Source organism: Arachis ipaensis, chromosome B04 (genome assembly GCF_000816755.2).
Source record: "Arachis ipaensis cultivar K30076 chromosome B04, Araip1.1, whole genome shotgun sequence".
NCBI classification, from domain to species: domain Eukaryota; kingdom Viridiplantae; phylum Streptophyta; class Magnoliopsida; order Fabales; family Fabaceae; genus Arachis; species Arachis ipaensis.
In genome coordinates, this window is record NC_029788.2 from 130,700,641 (window position 1) to 130,723,580 (window position 22,940).

Consider the following 22,940-nt stretch of genomic DNA (forward strand, 5'->3'; position numbering starts at 1 on the left):
TATTTTAATTTATTATTTAAAAAAATATGTTTAACATTATTTTAATAAAAATACTGACCGTCTAAACTTTCTCTTTTCAAAATTTACGCACATAAATTAATAAAATGACAATTTAATATTTATGTTCCCCAAATAATACTAAGGGCTTGTTTGGGTGAGCTTTTTAAAAAAGATCTTTTTTTGAGTTATCTTTTTTTAAAAGATCTTATAGAGAAGTAAAAGTAATTTTATGTTTGGATATCTCATGTAAAAAGGTCTTTTTATCAATCAATTATGTTTGGGTATAACAATATAAAAGTATTTTTTTGTTTATTTATTACATGAAAAACATCTTTTTTTTAAGAAAAAAAGATCTTTTAAAAAAAGATGTAAATTACAGCTTCTCAAAAAAGATCTTTTTTTTATTTTACTAGTGCTTTTACTTTTACTACTAGAAATTTGCCAAACACATTAAAAAATAAAAAAAGATCTTTTTTTATTGAAAAAAGATCTTTTTTTAACAAAATAATGGCGCCCAAACATGCACTAAAAATTGCTAACACTCAAGAATTTCTCTTCAAATATTTCTTATTTTACCTCTCTATGCGCACTATTGTTATCATTATCAACAATCTCAATATCATCGTGAGATCATAGCCACCACCAACACAATCATTCTATCCTTTCTCCCAGGATCATCATCAATCACACAACAACTCACCACCGACCACCCAACGGCCACTGCCCCCAAATTCCATGATCCATCACCCAACCACCACGGCCTCTTATCTCATTTTATGTTAGATGATTTTTATAATTGGCTGAGACTAAAGAGATGAATTTAATGTCATGTCATCTTATTTTGTTAACAGAAATAAATGAAAATAATTGACGTCTGTATATTTTTATCAAATTTTCAAATATTTTAGAGGCAAGTTTATTTTATTCACATATTTTAGAATTATTTTTGTTAGCACTAAAATATTTCTACTACCAATTTGGCTGATTTAGTAATTTACTCATCATATATAAAATCATATCAACAGTAGCAATGTCTTTTTGTTACATATGATACTCGTGCTTTTAAATTCATAGAAATTATTGAATTGTAAATTTTTGGTTTAATTATAATGTCTTGCAGTGTGAATAACTGAATACCACTACTAAAATGTTTCCTTTGAAATAAAAGTTGTAGTTATGGAATTTGTAAACTCCTTAATATGCTTATTGCACTCTACCAGCTAGAACACTACGTACTCTATACTACTGCACTTGTATTATTTTAAGCTTCATACATCGACTTTTTGTGAGTTCTACACAAATTATGAAAGTCAAGATCATGAGTATAGCAGAGAACAATATTAATACGAAAACACGAGATTCAAACAAATTAAATCAAAAAGCAAGAAATTTAATTACAGAAATACAAACATTTGAATACAATCAATTTCCATTGAGAGGAAGCTACAATTCCAATCTCTACTAAACCTTGGAGCTATACACTATCCCAACGCCTATAATTATCGACAAATACCAGAGGTTCCGAATATTCATCACAACATTATTAATTAAAAAAGAAGCTAAACGTGATACTCAATCTCCTCTTATGTGCCCCGGTGGTTATAACTGAGATCTACATCTAATAATTTGTTACTATATACAAGATGGTGAATTTAAACATCTTTAGCTGTAGATATAAAATAATAAAATTTATATTCATATACAGTGGACAGTATTAAGTTTTGACGTTTGTGAGGGTAGAAGAGTTCATAACAAATCTAATCTAATAATATTATATTTGCTAGCAGCCGAGGCCCCAAGGCAGCCTGCTGTTAAATGTTTCCCTAATAACATAATAAATGAAAAGAATAATGCTAGGTATCCAAGTCTAATTAAGTTGATGTAATAAAATAAAAAAATAGTTAATATTATTATTCTAAATCTTATTGTTTAACTTTGTTAAATTTAGTTCAAAAATGTTTGGTAACGAAAAAAAATTAACTTTTAAAAGATTTAGATGTGTAGCATTACTCAAATAAAAAACTTGGTTTAACAATTTTAAATATCGTAGTGCATTTCCAACCTAATTAATAAGTACTGTCTCTTATAAGTTATTAAGAGTTAATTGATCATATCTATATGCATATATCCATGGTTGAAATATCAATTTTCTAGTCTGGAGGGGTAGTAGCTAGCATCGTGAAAGAAAGGCCTGCCTTAAGTTCACTAATCAAGCTTTTAGTCTTTTACTAAATAAAGAAAAAGTTACACTTATGAATTATTGAGTGTACTTACTTTGTTGTTCTAAGAGAGTTAATTAGCATTGGTTCAAGAAAAAAATGCAGCGGTTACAGTAGCAGGTATGGGGAGACCGAAGGAAGAACGTTACTGGAATCAAGTTACAAAAGAGGCAGACGGAACGTGGAAGTGCAACCGCTGTGGACGTCAGTTCAGTGGAGGTGTTTCTCGAATTAAAGCTCATGTCGATCGGATTCCCGGTAAAGGTATCTCTATATGCTCTGCTTCACCGGATGATAATCATTTACAACCACAATCACAACAAACTGCAAATCGATTGAATCCAGGGGAAGGTAATTTATAATACTGTGATAGTTTCTTGAAATTATTTTAAGTTGATTCATCATGGATTTAAGCGATTGAATACTTTATATATGTTTCTTCGTACACTCAAAGATACTACATTATGAATTAATTAGTTGTTCCAAAAGTATAAATTGAAAAGAGGAGAAACATTAATGATTATTTCTGATCTATAAATAGTTATGTATCTATCTGTCATTGCTTTAGTTTTGTTTTTACCAACTACTTGTGTTGAAGTATAAAAGTCTTGACTGGATCTTTTCCTGTCTCATCATGTTTGTACCAATTAAGTGGCTGCTGAAGATGATGACCATGAAATAGTTGATGCCTTCTTTGGAGGTTTAATGCAGCATTCAATTAATATTATTAGTCAACCCATCAACTTGCCTGGAGGTAAGTACCCCTTCCTCCCATCAATTCAGCATTAACCAGATTTCTGTTTCTTCCACCATAATTTGAGAAATCTAATTGGAGATCTCAAAAGTGTGTATATCTATGTAACTATATATTAGTTAAATTCCAGTTAAATTCTCAAGCATAAACAACAAAGGGAGATGGTATGTATAAATCTAGATTTAGAAAGTGAAGTGACATTTTGTTAGAGAGTTTTGATCGATAAATTAAACTTGGCACAATAATTATAGATTTGGTTTAATCTTAATCTCATCATAATTTGATTGGTAAATCATATTTACTTAGGATATAAAAGTTAGAATTCAATGATGTAATTCTAAGTAAGTTTAGTATGGGTGAATAGATTTTTATAGTTTTATTTGTATATGTTTTATTTTTATACAAAGTTCACATTGAATTAGAAGTTCATATGATAAATTTTTTATGTGCGTTTGAAATTTGAACTTTACTTAATAGGGTCAGCAGCAGTGGCCCAAAGCAACAATGAGATTAAAAAGTTAAAAGAACTGCTGCATGATTTAACTCTTGAAGAAGACGACATTAAGGGAGAGTTAGAGTGGCTCAAGTCTGAGGGCAAGCAGAGCAAGACACAAGTTGATGATTGGTTGAATGAACTACAAGAATTGAGAAACAAAGTTGCTAATTGCTTGAATCTTGCGATGGGAGCAGTTCATTATTTCAATGAAAACTATCCACACTATCTCACACAAATACAACAATTAACTGCACAAGTGATCGAGCTTAAGAAAGAAAAGCCTGTGGTGTTGTCAAATGAATTTGTTGGTGAAGATTTCGAGAGAAAAGTTAAGAGCATGCAGAAACTTGTTGGAGACGAGGAAGTCTTTATGATTGGGATACATGGAATGGGAGGGGTGGGTAAAACATGTCTTGCAACTTATATGGAAACTCAAATCATAAGGAAAGGAACTTTCAACTGCGTTATTTGGGTCACGGTGTCTCGTGAATACAGCATTTCAAAGCTTCAAGAAGACATTGCCAGAAGAATTGGTGCAAAGCTTAATGGAGATGATGATGAGAGAACAAGAGCAGCACATTTGTCATCCGCATTATCAGAGAAAGGAAAATGGGTGCTTATTTTGGATGATGTTTGGAAATTTCTTGACCTGAAAAAGGTGGGAATCCCTCCTTGTAGAATCAATGGTTCTAAATTGATTATAACAAGTAGGTTGAAACATGTGCTTCGACAAATGGATTGCCCCACAAGTAGGTTGAAACATGTGCTTCGACAAATGGATTGCCCCACAAGTAATATAATAACAATGTATCCTCTCTCTCACGGGGAATGTTTGGAGTTATTTCTTTTAAGACTTGGTGAATATCACAAAACACACTCACCTCCTAATGCATGGAATATTGCAAGGGAATGCGGTGGTTTACCGCTTGCAATCAGTGTAATGGCTAGAACCATGAAAGGCGTTGATAACATTCACCAGTGGAGACATGCGTTGAATAAACTTAAGCGAGGGGAGATGGGGGGAGAGATGGAAGAAGAGGTATTTCAAGTATTAAAAGCGAGCTATGATAACTTAACACATAAATCCATGCAAAATAGTTTCTTGCAATGTGCATTATACTCTGAGTTCTGGAAGGATGACAAAATAATAATGAATCTGGTTGACAGTGGAGCCATAAATGGAAGGAGGAGATTAGACGCAATTTTTGATGAAGGCCATACTATATTCAGTGAACTTGAAGACCATTCATTATTGCTTCGTTTTCGGAATATACAGAATTCAGTAAGAAATATGGCATGTCATATATTGAAAGAATCTCAGAGGTTGATAGTTAGATGTGGTAAAGAATTAACAGGAATACCTCACGTGCATGAATGGACTGCTGATTTGGAGTTGGTTTCTTTGGATAGAAACAGGATAAAAGAAATCCCAGCGGGTATATCACCCAACTGTCCAAGATTATCCACCTTGATTCTGAGTAATAATTGCATCAGTAGCATCCCAGACTGCTTCTTCACACACATGAAATCTCTAGCAATACTTGACCTATCTCAAAATGGCAGTTTAACCTCTCTGCCGGATTCCCTGTCGGACTTGACTTGTCTTGTTTCTCTACTGCTTGATGGATGTAGTGCTCTGGCAAAGGTGCCTCCATTGGGAAGGCTTCAAAAATTGTCAAGGTTGGTAATTTCACACACTCAAGTTGAGGTAGTATTAGGCTTGGAAATGCTGACAAACTTGAGATGGCTTGATCTATCTTACAATAAAAAGTTGAGGTTGGAATCAGGGAGGGTGCTGTGTGGTCTGACCAATTTGCAATATCTGAATCTCTTCGACGCAACTCTGTCAAATGTGGAAATAGAGGATGTACAAGGGCTGACCACACTTGAATATTTTCTGGGTGGCTTTAATGACATCAAAAGCTATCACAATTTTGTGGCAGGTATATGGAACACAGGTTCTGCACCCAAATCTTATCTTCTCTATTTGGGTAGTATCGATAACTCTGAATGGATTTTTGAATCTGATTATCGTTTTAGTCCAAGTGGTGACGACCACCAAATTGTACATTTATTAGATTGCGAAGAATCCCCTCATTTGCTGCCAAAAGATCTTACCAATATCTCTATTGAATGTAATCCGCGTTGGAAAAGTTTATGTGATGCTCTGTCAAATATTACTCCTTCTTCTTTGGACAACATTGAAATTGAGAGATGCACAGAAATGAAGAGCGTGCTTTGTTCATTTGGTAATTGTTCCTTTTGCAGTAATCTCAACAACCTTCAATCCTTGCAGCTTTACAGTTTGGAGAGCTTAACAGTCATTTGTAAAGAGGATGTTGGTGCTACTGATACAACAACACAATCTCTCAAACCAAATGCCGTCTTCTCTCAACTCAGGCACTTGGAGATCTCATTATGCAATGGGATAGAAACGTTGGTAACAGCAGGGTTATTGCCCCAACTTCAAAACCTGCAGACATTAACTGTAGAGAGATGTAATTCATTGAGAGAAATATTTGCAGCGAGTAGCAGTGGTGCTGATAGTGATGATGCTGCTTCCACCATCATTACACTCCCCAACTTAACCTCACTCGAGTTGTATGACTTGCCAATGTTAGAGACTGTGTGCAAAGGAATTATAATCTCTGAATCATTGCCGAAATTGGAGATCGCTTTGTGTCCCAAGTTAGAAAGTCGGTCTCCATTTCAAGTCTCATCATCATCATTTACTTCTTCCACATGACTTTCTTTTGGGCTCTGGTAAGGTCTCTTCTATGGTACAGAGGTAACATAATGATTTCTATATTCTGCTTGTAGTGGAATAACTTCTGCTGGGGCTCCGTCACTGAAAGTGGGCCGAACGACATTTTGGGTTTGACTTATTTGCCTTTGGGCTTGCATCTTTTGTTTTTCGTTATCATGTGTTCTATTGACTAAGGTGTAGCCCTGTTTGAAATTTGTGTCCAACATCAACATGTGTGTTAGGTTGTGAACATTTTCAATTTGAGTGTTTGGTTTTCTAATAAATCTAGTCCATTTAAATTTTTTATAACAAATTTAAATATTCAAATCAAGGTAACAATACTAATTTAATACCCAATATAGAAAAAACTATATTTAACAAATTTAGTTTAAATATTCAAAACAAGATAACAAGGGTTTCTTCTCATAACCCACAAACGACATCGTTTAATACCTTTTTTAATGTCAAAACCTTTACGATATCATTTTAATATGTTATGTCACTAACAGTATTGAGTTCCTGTAACAGAAAATACACGAAGAATTACATTGATACACTTTTTTGAATTACATTGATACACTTTTTTGAATCTGCTTGTAGCAATCGAAAAATCATGGACTTAAAATAGTTTGTTTTATATATAGACCTATTGAATTATATTATGCTGTAAACACCAAATTATAATTTTTTGTAAATATGCTAAATTTATGTTAAATATATATATTATGAGAAATTCTATTTATTTTTTTTTTCCTGCCGAATTGGATTGTGACAATGTAAGCTCCTTAATTTGTTTATTGCACTCTTATTGCTTCACCGAGCTCTCTCTATTACTTGTATTATTTTGAAGCATAATTTACTTAATACATGACTTGTGAGTTTTACACACATTCTGAAAGTTAATACCATGTCCATGAGTATAAGACCGAACTTATTCCTTTTAATTTTTAAAACAAGCAAAATATTCTTGATATTTCAATTTTGATTGAAAAAATTATAAACATTCATTAACGGCATATGACATGAGACTAACAGAACAATATTAATACCAAGACATCGTCATGAGATTCAAACAAATCAAACAGCAGGAAATTAAACGACAGAAATACAAAACATTTGAATACAATCAATTTCCATTGGGAGGTAGCTATGATTCCAATCTCTACTAATACTTGAAGCTACACTATCCGAATGCCTACAATTATCAACAAATACCAGAGGGTCCGAATATTCATCACAACATTAATTAAAAAAGAAGCTAAACATGACACTCAATTACCGCTCCTCCTATGTGTCCCGGTGGTTATAACTGGGATCTACATCCAACAATTTGTTAATACAAGGTGACTTCCGACATCATTTCCTAAAGTCGATGAGGGTCAAAAGACAACACACCAAACCTCCATTCTCATGAAGATGGTGTATAATTATGTAGTCAGAAACTTCAAAATCGACATACCAATCTTCTTACCTATTGAAGCTTCACCCGGTTGCGGCTGGTAGTCTTCATCATCCACATCCACATCCTCATCCTCGTCCTCCTCGCCAATGGCATCTTGGCTGTGGGATTCGCTCCTATTCTCGGCATCATGTTCCTCCACATTATCCGTTGTTCCATTCACCTCTTCGCTCAAGGCCATATTGTTCGTAAATTCCCTTGTTGTCTCATTATAAACATCCTCTTTCTCCACAATTCTCTCAGACTGAAGACATAACAACTTGCACTTTCAACCTCCGGAACCGAACATATCAAAGTTTGATGAAAAATAACACCATGAATGTGCATGTTCAAATTGCTATACTAAAAGCTTACCTGTTCAACATGTATGCTTCCACCGTTCTCATTAGTAACATCTACTGAATGTGAAGAAGGTTTTGAGTTTACAATTCCTTCATCTGCATCTTTTACACGATCAACCTCTCTCTCACTTTCTGTGCCAGCCCCAGACATTGCTCTAACGGATGAGGTTGTTGCTCCACTATAAAAATTCAGCGCACACATCCAAGTCAGAGGACAGAAAATCCAATAACCATTAAGCAACAATCACCTGTAATAATAGAATAAAAGATTATGGATCTAAATGAGCTAAAAAGGTACTTACGCCTTTGATCGCCTCAGATTATATCTAGTTCCAGCAGCAGCTTGTACAGGCGGAGCAGCAGTCTTCTGTCGCCTCCTTTTGTTTTGCGCTGCTACTATGCTGTCAGACTGTCCTTCACTGGCAGCACCATCATGCCCACCAACAGTTTGAGATGTCTGAGCTCGATTTCGCTTCCGTGTGTTCACTTGCGTCCTTCTAGTGGATGGTTTCAGGTGTTCAGAATTCGTGTTGGCAGAATCCTCAGCATTTCCATTTGGTAACTCCGACTCATGATCATCCACAGATTCCCCAGGTACAGCCTCAGCAGCTTTTGAGTCACCAAGTATAGCCTTAGCCTCTTTGAGAACAGCTTTCACCGTTTGTGTACGCTTTACTTTCCTCCCACCTTTGCGAGGTTTCTGCTGCTCAAAGTTTTCTTCAGGGGGCTGGGAATCTTCGGGTGCCTTACTGTTGATATTACTCTGATTATCAATTGATGGTTCATGGTTGACCTCAGCCTCAGCAACTTCATTGCCAGATTGTACCCTTCCAGCATCAAAAGAATCATTTACAATAGCAAATGACAACTCAGCTTCATTTTCAGTGCCGGGAATTCTCTGTTGTGAATCTTCATCATTTTCCTCCACAGTCAAATCAACCACATCTCTTAAGCTCTCAACATCTTCAGACTCTCTCTTTCTAATTGGGGACTTCTTGAAAATGTTAGTGCATTTGCGTAGAAAAGAAATTGTGCGTGCAGAAACTGGCGACTTTGGATCCGCAGCAGGTGATGCATCAGTATTTTGCCTTGAAGCAGCAGCCAAGTTCACATTAGAACCACCCTGAATATTCCCGGCCAATTTTGGGAGAGAAGGAACCTCTATATTCTCAATGTCATCCGAAGATTGTAAATTAGACAGCACAAATTCAGAGATCATTTCCCCACAGTTTTGGCAACTCCTAAATTTCTCAACATAGTCAATAAAACGCCGTCTCTCCAGAATAAATTGTTCCCTCTGACTTTTGAGCTTCCTATTAAGGTCAACAAGAACATCTATATCCTCCTGCATCTCCATCCTTTGCCTTTCAAGATGATTTTTACTCTCATCAGCTTCTCGTTTCTCCTTCTCTAGTTTAGTTCTTTGAAGTTTCATTTCCTCCATTTCTCTATTAGACACTTCTCTCAGGAAATTAATATTGTTCAATTCACTCTCTCTTTTTTCCTCAAATAACTGCCTCCTCTCTAGGAATTCTTTTTCCTTCTGCTCAAACTGATTCTGCATATCAGCTTCAAGTTCTTTTTTTCGCAGCTCAAAATCCAGAAGCATTTGGCTTCTCTCACTTTGAGCTTTCTCAGCCAGACTTGACTTCTCCAACTCCATTTCAGCAGCAAAAGACTCTTTGGCCAACTTAATAGTTTCCAACTCCCTTTGTACATAATCCTGTGCAGCCTGCTTCTCATTCTTTAACTTCTCTTCTTCATGTTGTTGGAGTTTTAACATTTCTTCCTTCTGCTTAATCACATCTTTTAGCTCTTTCTCAGTATCAGCTCTTTTTACATCCAGCTCATCCCATTCTCTTTCAAAAGTCTCTTTTTGTTGCCTCAGGTCATCAGCTTCCTTCAGAAGCAGTTCTTTCTGCAGCCTGTACTGATCAGCTTCATGCTTCAATTGTGACTGCAAGCGCAAATATTCAGATCTCTCCTCATCAGTGACTTTAAGACGATTTATCTCTTCATTTATCCTCGATAACTCTTCTTCATTGTTAGCCCTTATTTTTTCAACTTCAGCCTTAAGACTGAGCAATTCCTCTTTCTCATTTTCTATTTTCCGTCTCTCCTTCTGCATGTTGTTTTCCTCAGCCTTAATAGATTTCTCCCTTTCCTTCAAAGCTTTTAACTTCTGTTCATACTCTTTCTCTTTCTCCTTGAGTTTTTCTGCTCTCTTTTCCAGTGCCTGCTCACGTTTTGCAACTTTCTCCTCCATATGGCTGATTTCAGCTTCTTTATTCTCCAATTCGACCAATCTATTCTTCAATCCATCTTCAAAGGATTTTCTTTTCTCCTCTAATTCCAATTCAAACTCCTGCTTCTTTACCTCAAGAATGGCATTGTGTTCATCAAGACGCTTCTGAATCTCAACCTGCAAAATAGATCAGACTGCGGTTAGCAAAAGAACGAAATGTAAAGCAGTAATAACAAATGCATGTGTGCCATCTAAGCAATGATGCTCCCAACAACACAATGATATTATGAGTAGTTAACAATTAGACACTTCTGTTCCAATCATAAGACCATTCGAAAGCAGACCAAAAAAATAATCACAACACAACCAGCCTGCAAACTTTAGTTGTCATAGCTTGTTGAATGCTAACTTATTTTAGGAAACGAAATTTACACAGCCATTGGATACCCATCTCCTGAATGTCCCAGACTTGATAAATAACAAGAAAATAGGAAGCACACAGGCTTACATTTTCCCTTGCACTGAGTTCTTCCTCCCATGCGGATAACTCCTTCTCCTTGATGTCCAAATTTACTTTAATAGAATCACACTCCTGCACCAAAATGATATTGACCGATTTAAATTTCAATCACAACGACAGAATTAAAAGTAACGTTAAACAATATCACCAGAGGCACAAATATTTACCTTCTCCTTTACAGTTAAATTTGCAAGCCTTTTGTTCATATCATCTTCTTTATTTCTCAAGGTTAAATTAGAAGCATCAATATTCTTCTGTGCATCTTCAAGGTCCTTCTCTTTCTGCCTGCATATCCTGTCATTCTCATTAGCTCTCTGTTCTCTTTCATTGAGAATTCTTTGACCTTTGGCTAGCCTCTCTTCCCCCTCCTGCAATTTCTTTTCCCATTCTCGCAAGTCCTCTCTCTGCTTTGATAAAGTACTCTCGTGTGCTTCTTGCCTGTTGCAAATCAAATCATAATGCATTATAAACAAGAAGTACAGCTACATATCACAATAAGAAAACAGTAAAACCTTTTAAGAACAAATAGTTTAGAGTTAACAGGAATACTCTGCAATCAGAGATAAGCGATCCCTTCGAAGCAAAGCTTCTTGAGACTCAAGATCGTGTGATTTTCTGTCAATCTCTGAACTCTTTCTGCTTATTTCTGCAAGTTTGGCATCAGCAGAGCGCAACCTGGCTTCCACTTCTAAAGATTTCTCTTCAATGCTAGCAACCAATGCATTTGCTTCCGCTAACTTTGACTCTGCAGAAAATTTAATATTTGCATGCTCTGAACGCATTTCTCGCACAGCCTTCTCTAGCTGTTTATGCAAAAAGTTTTACATATTAGCAAGCAGCAATTGTTAATTGTTAATTAATAAAATAAGAAAAGAATAATCATGGGTTCCACAAATAAGCTTTAATATATGAATCATGCTTTTCTTTATTTTGAAAAAGAAGAAATTAACAGTAATACAAGTATTTATATAATAATTAAAAAAAACTTACATCAAGCACACATTCTTTCTCAACACCCAAGGCCTTCCTCAGATGCTCTTCCCGCTTCTCTGCCTCAGAGATGGCAATTAAATGAGCAGATTTTTCTCTTTCAAGAGCATCCTTCACTTCTGCCAAATCTTGATTCAGCTCATTATACTTAGAGTTCCACTCTTTTTTCTCAATCAAGAGAAGCCCCATATTATATTGATACTCGTAAAGCTGGCCCCCAAAAAAGAAAACAAATTAGCTAAAAGAAAATTAACCAAAGTTACCATGAACAAGAAGCAGTGTACACTACTACATATAGATAAAAGTGGACATTTGACCAAAATCCAATTTCCTTAAGCAGTGGCAAAATTGGAAGAAAGTAAAGAAGAAAACACTGGAAAAGGGACATTAGAAAGCTTTATGAACTAATACCCACAAGACAAAGACAGACTTGAGAGCTAAATTGCCACAAGACTAGTTCTTTGGACAACATAACAAGCTGCCAACCCAAAACCAAAGTTAAAATTTCAGAACCCAAAAAGTAGGTTGAAATTTCACGAAACAGCCTGAATCCGGTTTACACTGGAATAACTCTCTTAATTTATAAAATAGTACTTCCCCCCTCAAGTATCCATCCTCTCTCCTAGTCTTATCCAAAACTTCAAAGTAAACAAATTTTTAAATTACTAAAACACACATACTAGGCTACATCAGCAAAAAAGTGATAACGAATAATAACTCGGAACAGTGAAAAACAATTAAACAATCTAAAAAATCATAAGCAGAAGTTTAAAAAAAATATATTTACCTCCTTCTCGAGGCTGGAAATCCTCTCAGCCAAAGCCTCTCGATCCAAGCTCGCGCCATTCTCACCAAAAGCCAAACCTTTACCCTTTGAAGCGCCACCCTCACCGGAACTCGGAGCCGAACCAGACCCGGTTCCACGCGCCCCACTCTTACCGGGGGTGAGGGACCAGCCCGGCCACGCCCTCTGCGGCGTAAACATCACCAAACCCTCACTCTCCCACCGAGAATCCGAAACCTCACACACCGAATTCCATCGAAGAAGAAGAATCTCCGAAGAATTTCTCTAATTCGAAGTAGCGAAAACCCTAACAAATTAGAAAGAAAAGCACTTTGTGAATAGAAGGAAGAAAACCCTAAGTCCCCGGACTCCAACCGTTGGTCCCAAATTCCGGCGAATTGTGGATTTGAAGTCCGATAACGTCTCAAAAATGCTCAAACGGTTCTTTCTCTCTCTCTTTCTTACACACACTCTCTCTCTTCTTCTTCCTTCACTTTCTTTGGTGTCTTTGCTTTTTGCGCGGATCGCTCACGTTCTTTGATTTTATTTTAATAGTTTTATTTTGGGGTCAAGGAGTTGAAATTACTGGAGTAGCCTTTTCTCTTAATGGTTGTGGAACTAAGGGGAGGGTAATCTGGGGAATTCGGAAGGTTGCTTTATGAGTTTGGAACGTGGGCTCTCGTGGGTGTTCACTGGTTTGACCGTTTTGCCCATGGTTGGTAGAATGTAAGGAATAAAGAGGACTAACGTTGCAGCTGTATTAACTTGAATCTTCTCGTACACTAATTAATTTTTATATTAACTATGGTTTAAATGATCATCTCCAAGATGATTTTCATTCATTTGTTGAATGAAAATGGTATATTAAAATAAAATTCTATTTCAGTTAAGTTTCCTTTCTTAAAATATATACCAAAATTGAAAGAAATTTGAAATAGAAAAATTTGATTCATCACTCTTTGATATTTTGAGTTTAAAATTTTAGAATTATTCATTTAAAAAAGTCAAAAGTTATATGTTGACTAAGAATTTGAATCATAATTTAAGTACTTTGATTACGACCATAAAATAAAAGTAATCAAGGGTGCTTTTGTTTTATATTTAAGATGCTACTTTTCTTTTATATATATAATTTTTTTTTTAAAATGTGATATTGTAGTTTGAATTGTATGTTATTTACTAGTTTGAAAACATTTTCCTTATAAATACAGAAATACGATTAGTAAAGTTGGGACTCAAGGGGTATTTCGGTAAAAGTGATATTAGGTGTTTGGATTTTGGAGAATATGCCATTTGATATTGAATTGAGAATGCCACGGTGTATGAGTGCTGTTAACTAGGAAAGTGCCCAATTGAGTTGAGGGTGTTTCAAGATAAGCATCGCTTTTGTCGCATTTGTTCTTAATCATTATGTTGAGTTTAATTTTTCACTTAAGGACTCTTTGGTCACTCTATCTATCTAAATAGTGTCTAGGATACTTTAGGAACAAAAAACTATGACCTTTTTCTGTCGTTTGTTGGTTGTGAAACACTATAACATAGGAATAAATGAAATATAAACATTTGTAATAGTAATAACAATAATGTTAATTATTAACTAACTATAATAATAATATAAGGACTTTGGCACAAGGAAAGACAACAAATGAAAAAGGTTAAACAAGATCAATTTTGGTTGTGGTATGGATTGTGATGTAATGCAACCTATTATGTCTAAACATTTAGGTACTCTCTTAATCCACTTTGAGGTATCTTTGACTAAGACTAGAAATTAGTTTAAGTTTGGAGTCGTGATTTATAATAATCTTTGTCAGCGATATTCATTGGATTTTTATTGGAAAATTAAAGTTTATCCAAAAAGAAAAAAAGAAAGTACAAAGGATATATGAATGAGAACATGACCGATTGTGATGGTTTGAAGGCGGTGCCTTGTAAGTTGAGCATGAACAGGTAGAAATGTAACTGCCAAGTTTACTCTCAAAAAGTTTTAATTTGTTTCAAGGATTATTCAACCTATGAAAAATTTTCTAAAATTTAGATGTTCCTCCTCCATGGCTTTTCAGAACGATGAAAGGATTAATTCCTTAGACTAATAATCCTTGGCTTTTCATATTCAGGTAGACTAATAATAATAATATATTAGCATGATTATTAATTTGTTATTATTATTATTTTCGCATTTCATTTCATCTGATCTACATAAAATCCGCAAATATGCCAAACTTTATTAAAGTAAAATAGTATTGGATTTGTTTCGTGTACCATTGATTGTTTAATTCTGGTGGTTTCTCTTGATTCGTTATGGAGAATCGGAATGACTTCATTCTTTTACCAGTTATATTTATATATAAACAATTAACAATTAACAACTGGAAAATTCTCTAATACAAATAGCGAAACCTATTAAACACGTGTTTAATACTAATCATCCTACATAGATTTAGGTAGCGTTTGTTTTGAGGTACTGAGACAGAGACTGAGAGACTGAGACTCAGTATCGTATTTGTTAATTCAGAGACTGGTACTAAAATTTCTATCTCTGTCTCTAAAATTTCAGTATTTCAGTACCTCCAAAAAGTAGGGACACAGGAGACTGAAATTTTTAGAGATGGAGACTGAAACTTTAATAACATTTTATATCTAAAATACTTTCATTTCAATTAATTAATTCTAATTTTACCCTTTGTGCAAATTAAATTAGAGTATCAATATTGTTTCAATTCCTGTCTCCCATTTTGCACCAAATAGAATACTGAGATTTATTTCAATCCCTGTCTCTTAGTCTCTGCCTCTCAGTCTTAGTCTTTCGGTCTCTGTATCTCCACCAAACGCTACCTTAGGGTATATCTCCAAAGTCAAAATTCATTTGACCACTTAGCCATGTTTCTAAATCCTTAATACAACTTATATCAGCAATTGTATTATGTACAATCCTGAAGTTTAGATTGTCTTAAATAGTCAACATTTGTTCTTTATATTTATCTTACATTTAAGTCAATATTATCCAATTCTCCAATTTTTTCACATTAAAAAGTATTAGTTTCCTAACCTTCTTTTTCCGCTAATACTACAATAACAATAACAACAAAGTTTTGTCCCACTAAATGGGATCAGCTACATGAATCAAACGACATCATTGTGCTCTATCATATATCATATCTACAGAAAAACTATTTACATATAGATCTCATTTGATCACCTCATGGATGGGTCTTCTTAGATCTTCCTCTGTCTTTCACCTCTTCTTTTTCCGCTAATACCTTTTGTAAATGAACAAAGTTTGAATGTGAAACATGCCCGCATAGCCACACACTCCACGCACATCCAACCAAATTCTCTATTTAAATAATCAAATGAAGTTGGACGCTAAACAATTGTGGCTACCACTTGCCTTAACTTCGAACATTTAACACTTGGACTGCATTTTAATACTTAGCTGTCATAAGTCTTAACAACGACGATATACAGATCCTTTGGCTGGGAGAACAAATGCAAAAGATGCTGAGTTGGTTAAGTTCATTGATCACTATGACACAGTGGTTAGGATTTGCAGTATCACCTCTCTTTGCACAGGTGGGCCACTGTAGTTCAGATGTAACCGACCTCTCTTTTTCTATGGCGTCTTTATTTTCAATGAAATTCCCTATTTAGGATAAAATACTTGCGGTGGCACAAGCTTACAAGACGCACTTGTAGTTGTCAACTTCTGGAGATGGTAATGAAACTTTGTTTGAATTCATGCTATATACATCAGGATAATGCAAAAGTTGAGAAAAGAAGAAAATCATGGGTTCAAATTATATCAACCTAATGGGGCAGCAGTAAATATAAATACAGCAACAATATAAGGGACAAGGATTAACTAACCCCCAAAATTGTGACTGAACAACTATCCAAAATTTGAAGAACCGTTACAAGGTAAAAAAACGAACTGTTCATGTGAGGATTCGTGGCAAAATTAAAATCTGTCTGGAGAGACGACAATTCGCACTCTTCACTGCGACAGGCCAATGCCAACAAGGGCACAAAATTTCAGAACAAGAAAGTGGCTCACTACATTATTCAAAGATGAGAAAATACTAATACACAGAAAGATGCAATACAACAATCTTCTCAAATTTTATTGCTGCCAGGCTGCTACATGGGGATTTCAGCGCCCATAAACTTGAGATGATCCGCATTTGCATTATTTATATCCACAGCTGTTCTCTCCTATATTCTCTTACAATTACAGGAACACTTGTTGGTGGGACCTGCCAACAATTGTAAACAATCATGACCTATAGTGAAGAATATGCAAATGCTAGTGTCCCTTATAAAAGGGACAAACAATCTATGCACACAAGGTTTGCCTAGGACAAGGTCCACATCTATAACCTTCATTGGATAAAACCACTTACCATGCCATAATCTGTGACTATCATTGAAATATAATCTGAAGGAGTTGCATCATAACTGGCATCAATTTAAAGAAAATCAAAGTCAGTGAACATTTTCGGTGGTCTGTTATGTATTATCTGAAGGTGCTTACATCAAATTTAGTAGTTGCAGATTTTCAGTATTGGCCCAACCATCCAAGTAGTTGACATCCTCTCTACCCAGAACCTTGGAAATGACTTCTGGATCACCTGAAAGAAAATCCAATAAACATTAACATTCTTTCAGACAAGGAAATAATAGATCCTCATAGTTTGTGACTGTTTACATACCGAGTTCATTTGAGCATATTGAATCAAGTTGTACCCTTTCACTAAATTTATAAGCCTCACAACATACTAAAACAGGGACACGAAACGAATGAGCAATCATTGCAACACATGCAGTCCCAACTCCTGAATAAACTGTCCCATTAGACAAAACTGATGAAGCACCCAAAAACACACGAGTGACTTCATGCATTATGTAGGAAAGTGCATTTATTTGAGTGTATGTACAGCTAAGACCTTTCTCCACCAACCTCCGAAGCAAAATTTTTCCTCTAAGCTGTGGACGAGAATCAACTATTATAACTCGAAACTGTTTTCCCAACTTATGTGCATGTAACAGTATCATTTCAACAGCCGATGACAATCCATAAGTAAGAAGAACATCACCATCTCTTATTTTTGTGACTGCGTGCTTAACTATCACCTTGTCAGCAAGTATAATCTTCTCATTTATAAAACGCTCAATATCTGAGTGGAGAGAAGCTTTTGATTCTGACTCAGACAGTGTCAAAGGTAGTTTAGCAATTCGAGTTTTAAGAAATTTTATTGCATTTCCCATACTGATACAAAGAGGCCGACACTCAATGAGGAATGAAACATAGCTACTTATTTTTGCTGTTAAGTCTCTCACAAAAGTCTTCTCCGGTGGAACTCGGTAGTCTCTGATGGCATCTTGAAATGCTTGAAGCATTGCAATGCAACGAGCATTACTGCCAGATATATTGCCAGACAGATACTGCAAACCCGCCTGATAATCATAAAGACTACCATGGTTAAGGGAATAACCATAGAATTTTTACAATATGGCTCATAGTATCTCAGTATTATACAATTTTGACACCATTCACAATGAACTTCTTAGTTGCAGATAGTATAGGCAAGAAAATACACTGCAGGTATAACAATATAATATAATAATACAAGTGACTTTAAGTCAGGTGTTTTATCAAATTGAACGCCCAACAATCAATGATGAAAAATTAAGCAAAAAACTTAGAAAAAGTTTAAAGAGAATTAAGTGCTGAACCTGTGTTAAATAATTAGCAATTAATTATCTAAAGCTATATGAAACTAAACCATTTCAAGTGATTGATTTAAACACGAAAAGTTTTGCTGCACGATATCGGCAATGACGTCTAATCTGCTGAACATTTAAAACTGTTTTATTTCTACGTTGCAACAAAGAACTGATTTTGAACTTTACGATAGGCCTATATGGGTTTGTCAACTCCTTCATCAGGACAAGAAGGGATCCCAGGGTAAGGAACATCAACTTATCCTGTGGCATTATTTCACAATTGAGTCATGAGCATGAAGCCATGAACATCACAGATATTGTGAAATGATGACTCCTGGCTGTATAACAAGAATGATTGTAACAAGACACAACAAGGAAATAAGATAGCCACCTTATAAACTGCAGGATGCACAGTATCAAGCTGGAAAAACTTCGCCTCAAGATCTGGAAGAAGACTCCCATGTTCATACTGTGGCAAATGCCTGAACAACTCAACTCTGTTCCTAGCTTCTGTTTGTTTTACCACAGCACGCCGTTTAGCTTTCTCCACTCTGCTTTCATCATCATATTGCATGCGTGGTTGAGGAACATCTTTCTTTCTATCCTTTTCTGGTGGACGATCACATCCCTTCTTCTCGGACACTGCAACTGAAGAATTATCTACTTTGTGTGGGGGCTTTATGGCCTTAGCTGGTTTTGCAGTCCCAGAAGTTACAGTTCCAGATGCCTTATTTCCTTCAGCTAATAAGACAATAAGACATTATATAATAACTGAATAACATAATAATGAGCAGGCAACTGTTCATTGGAAAAAGAAATTTCATGAAAACAAGTCACAAGTTCCCAATTTAAACTTGTTGAAAGTAGTGTTAATAGAGAAATTGAGTTTTTGCCGGGTGGGTCTAATCTGAAGATTATACTAGGTCCAAATAACAAAATTGTATGGCATTTCCAATGGAAGAGCTCGAAGATAGACATAAAATCAATAATCAAATGTCATTTCTTTGTTCACAAAAACTTAAAAAATAAAAGATTTTTTAGAATTGGTGTGATGATCACAACTAAACATGCAATAGTTCTAATCAAAGTAGGGCATAATAATTGCTAATACCTTTTGCAGCAGCCTTTGCAGCTCGTTGTGCTTCTTGAAGAGCACGTCTTTCAGCTTTTGTGGTCTTATCTTTCTTCTGCTTTGAATTGGTAGCTTGGTCTTTCGCTTCCAATGCCGATCCTCCTCCATTATCTGCTTTCTCTCTTCCTAGAGGTGATTAAGGAAGGAATAAGAAAAGGACTAACAAAGTGATTTGATTTCTAAACAAAGTCATATATGCAAGAAAGAAAGAAAAATTAGAAAACGAAAAAATACCACAAAGGGAACCAGAGAGAGAGTAACATTTGATGCCATCCATAATTAACAAGAAGCAAGTTCGACAAAAAAGAAAATGAAAATTTTCAAAATCAACTTTTAAAACCAAACACGTACTATCAAGACGAATTAAAGTCAACACCAATTTCACGTATAGGATAGTTATAGCTTCCCATGTGCCGACACAAAACTCAATCTATCCTCTTAAATTGCGGTTCAACAATCCAACCTTCATAGGGCAAACAATAAAATGATCTTCATACTCAAAGCACATAATTCTCCACTTGAATTCTCACTAGTAGTACAAAAAACATTTAAATGAAGCTCAAATTTAAAAAGCCTGTAAATTCACAACACAAAAAGCACTTAAAATAAGACTCATATTCAAACATGAACCCTCCACTTCAATTCAAATTAGATTCATATTCAAAGCGTATAAATTCTACCCTTCAATTCACTCAACAAACAGCACTTAATGACTTCAAATTCAAAATCACATAAATTCTCCACTTAAATTCAATTCAAAGTCAAACAACGGAATAACCAAAACTAAACAAGAGAAGCAAAACCTAACCGCGAATCCCTAGGGAGGAATCATTCACCACCGAAACCGTAGTCAATCCGCTCGCCGGAACGCTGCTAGCCTTCACCGCCGGCGACTCGAATCCGCCACGAGGGAACGAAGTCGCCGCCTTCCCTCCGCCGCGACCAGGCGAAGCCACCGCAGCTCCATTCAAGCAGTAATCTCCGTCACCACCGCCAACGAACCTGCTGGAAGAGTACGAAGACGACGCCGGAGACATCGGAGCTGGAAAGAGCTCCGACGAGCTCCCGTAGCTCCCGCCAGCAACAACGGAACCCTCGATGGAAACAGAAGATGCACCTGGCACAGTCGGCGCCAGCGGCCGAGCATGGTGAAGGAGATTTTCCGACGAGTGGCGCGGCGGAGGGATCATGACGGGAGAGAGGGAAGAGGAAGGAAGGGAGATCGGGTCGGGAAGACCCGATTGTGAGAGTTCTGGTGGAGCAAAGAACCCGACCTTTCGAACCTTGGGGTCAATGACGGCGCGTGGAGCTCGGCGCGTGTCCATTGGTGATTGATTAAACAGAAAAAAGAGTGAGGAAGTGAAAGATGTTAGGGTTTTTGAACAGAGAAGAAGAACGAGCAGAGCATTGTTTTGGGGTTTTTCGAGTTTGGATTATTTTGTTTTTGTTTTTCTGTGAAATTTTGTTTTCGGATTGAATGTGACTCAGAGTGCGCAGCCGAAAAGGTGAAAATGAATGAGGAAAAAAAAAAGATTATTATATGAATATTTTTTTTCCCTTTGTTTGATGCTTTTGCAGGTTTGAGTTGATAGAGTTTATCAGTTTTCTCTGCATCTCATCTCACTCTCACTCTCCAGCTATATTTTCTTCCATGTTATCGTTAATTTTCGAAAATCTCAATTGGAGGTAAATACTTTACCGTCAATGAGTAATAGTTCAAATGGTATAGTCTCTCATACTCAATTAAGAGATTGCGGACTCGAGTCTCATATCTTTGATAAAAAAAAAAGCATGCTTTACCGACTTTTGTATAGAATACAATAATTAAAGGTTTAATTACTATTTTAGTTCTTATAGTTTCGTGAAATTTTCAATTAGGTCTTTATACTTTTTTTTCTTTTTAATTGGATCTATGTACTATTTTTTTTTAATTAAGTCCCTCTTAATAGTAATTAGCCTAATTTTATAGGAACTCAATTAAAAAAAAAAGGAATTGGTATAAGGACCTAAATAAAAGAAAAAAAAATGTAGGGACCTAATTAAAAAAAATTGGTGCAAAAACTCAATTAAAAAGAAAAAAATATAGAAACATAATTAAAAATTTCGCAAAACTATAAGGACCAATAGAATAATTAAACCATAATTAAATTCAATACAACTTTATAGATAAATTTTCTTTTATACAAGAAAAACAATATTTTTCTTTTTTATTTTTTTTAACTCTTAGAATTGAAAGAAAAACAATATAGATTCCTTTTTCCGATGCTGTGGAAAGTGGAAACAATTTTGTTTTAATGGATTCCTTTTTTTCACCACTTTATACCTGACTCTTAACTCGTTAAATTGAATAATTTCAATGGTTTTAGTTTTAGAGAGGAGACTGATATTTTGCAAGTATCTGTACAATTCGTACTACACATAACACGCTTACACAGGAGTTTATAGTACACAGTACTTTCAAGTGCTCTGTGTATAAAATTAAATCCTTACCTTATCTGAATTATAATTGAACTACCACTATCCTTATCCTCACTTATAAAGTAAATAGTAGTAATAATAATAATAATCATTTAAACAAAGCTATACGTTTAGTTTATTTTAAATTCATTTCAAATCTAATTTGCTTTTTTTTTTCTCTCCAATGTTAATTCTTTGTCATCACTCCATTTAAGATAGAGTAAATAATTTTTTTAGTCTTTATCTTTTTTAAAAATTGATAAATCATTTTTTAACGTTTAAAAAATAATAAATTGATTTCTATCTATTTTTATTTTCTTTCATTAGACACATTAATTTTTTCGTTAGACAAATTGACTTTTGTCTATTTTTTTTGTTAGACATATTAACATCCATTTATTGGCCACAAAAAAATTGATGTGTCTAATAAAAAAAATAAACAAGGATCAATTTATTATTTAAAAAGTGTTAAGGAACAGCTTATCAATTTTCAAAAAAACAAAAGTCAAAAAAATATTTACTCTTTAAGTTATTGTTAAGATAAACTCTCATCCCCGTCAGAATGGAAATAAAGAATGATTAAACTCTCATAATTTAGGCTGATCCTGTGAATAAGTATATAAGTAGAAATCTAACATCAATTCCGTTGTCGTCCAGCGGTTAGGATATCTGGCTTTCACCCAGGAGACCCGGGTTCGATTCCCGGCAACGGAAATTTTGTTTTTTTCTCTTTCAATTAATTACTTCTGAATTCTGATGCTGTCAAACTTATAATTAACTGAATGATGAAATGAGACTATGACAAGTGCCTTGGTTTTATCATATATCATTCTATGATCAGCTAAGTTCCCTTCATCCTTCAATTTCATAATGTTTTTCCTATGCTTTACAGAAAAGCATATAAAAATGGCATCAAATTTTCATTTGCCATTGGAATTGATTCAGACCGGAAGAGTTCTAGGAACAGTCACAGACTCAAAAAGGTTTGAAAAATGAAAGATTCCGTTGCCGGGACTTGAACCCGGGTCTTTCGGATGAGAGCCGAATATCCTGACCAACTAGACTACAACGGA

At 35.2% G+C, this 22,940-nt stretch overlaps 3 protein-coding genes and 2 non-coding genes across 6 annotated transcripts; 2 read left to right on the forward strand and 3 right to left on the reverse strand.

The window, feature by feature from the left end:
* LOC107637395 (probable disease resistance protein At4g27220) lies at positions 2,141-6,479 on the forward strand. 2 transcript variants are annotated; one of them, XM_016340814.2, is made up of 3 exons: positions 2,141-2,570; positions 2,872-2,973; positions 3,451-6,479. In XM_016340814.2, exons 1-3 carry the CDS (start codon positions 2,342-2,344, stop codon positions 6,213-6,215), a joined length of 3,096 nt encoding a protein of 1,031 aa, XP_016196300.1. In that variant the 5' UTR covers positions 2,141-2,341; the 3' UTR covers positions 6,216-6,479. The 2 variants fall into 2 exon arrangements, with proteins under 2 accessions (XP_016196300.1, XP_020977807.1); XM_021122148.1 differs by lacking the exon at positions 2,872-2,973.
* Positions 7,239-13,088, reverse strand: LOC107635542 (protein CROWDED NUCLEI 1). Its single transcript, XM_016339037.2, has 8 exons — positions 12,558-13,088; positions 11,771-11,980; positions 11,330-11,583; positions 10,948-11,218; positions 10,769-10,852; positions 8,318-10,437; positions 8,029-8,194; positions 7,239-7,918 (listed from the first exon to the last, which is right to left on the reverse strand). The coding sequence occupies exons 1-8, from the start codon at positions 12,753-12,755 to the stop codon at positions 7,643-7,645; spliced, it is 3,579 nt and encodes a 1,192-aa protein (XP_016194523.1). The 5' UTR covers positions 12,756-13,088; the 3' UTR covers positions 7,239-7,642.
* Positions 16,377-21,098, reverse strand: LOC107635543 (translation initiation factor eIF-2B subunit delta; the record flags this gene model as incomplete). Its single annotated transcript, XM_016339038.2, is given in 7 exon segments — positions 16,377-16,807; positions 16,955-17,009; positions 17,086-17,182; positions 17,264-18,008; positions 18,670-19,019; positions 19,390-19,536; positions 20,219-21,098. Coding segments are annotated over 7 exon segments (1,974 nt in total). The 3' UTR covers positions 16,377-16,744.
* TRNAE-UUC lies at positions 22,510-22,581 on the forward strand. The gene has a single exon. It is a non-coding gene; the product is annotated as a tRNA-Glu (tRNA).
* TRNAE-CUC lies at positions 22,868-22,940 on the reverse strand. The gene has a single exon. It is a non-coding gene; the product is annotated as a tRNA-Glu (tRNA).

Excerpts from the sequence above, each read along its gene's own strand:
- LOC107637395 (XM_016340814.2), top strand. The coding sequence starts at position 2,342 with ATGGGGAGACCGAAGGAAGAACGTTACTGGAATCAAGTTACAAAAGAG. Across the intron at positions 2,571-2,871 it reads TCGATTGAATCCAGGGGAAG|TGGCTGCTGAAGATGATGAC; the intron begins GTAATTTATAAT and ends GTACCAATTAAG. Across the intron at positions 2,974-3,450 it reads ACCCATCAACTTGCCTGGAG|GGTCAGCAGCAGTGGCCCAA; the intron begins GTAAGTACCCCT and ends TTTACTTAATAG.
- LOC107635542 (XM_016339037.2), bottom strand. The coding sequence starts at position 12,755 with ATGTTTACGCCGCAGAGGGCGTGGCCGGGCTGGTCCCTCACCCCCGGT. Across the intron at positions 11,981-12,557 it reads TTTCCAGCCTCGAGAAGGAG|CTTTACGAGTATCAATATAA; the intron begins GTAAATATATTT and ends TTTGGGGGCCAG. Across the intron at positions 7,919-8,028 it reads GAAGCATACATGTTGAACAG|TCTGAGAGAATTGTGGAGAA; the intron begins GTAAGCTTTTAG and ends TTATGTCTTCAG.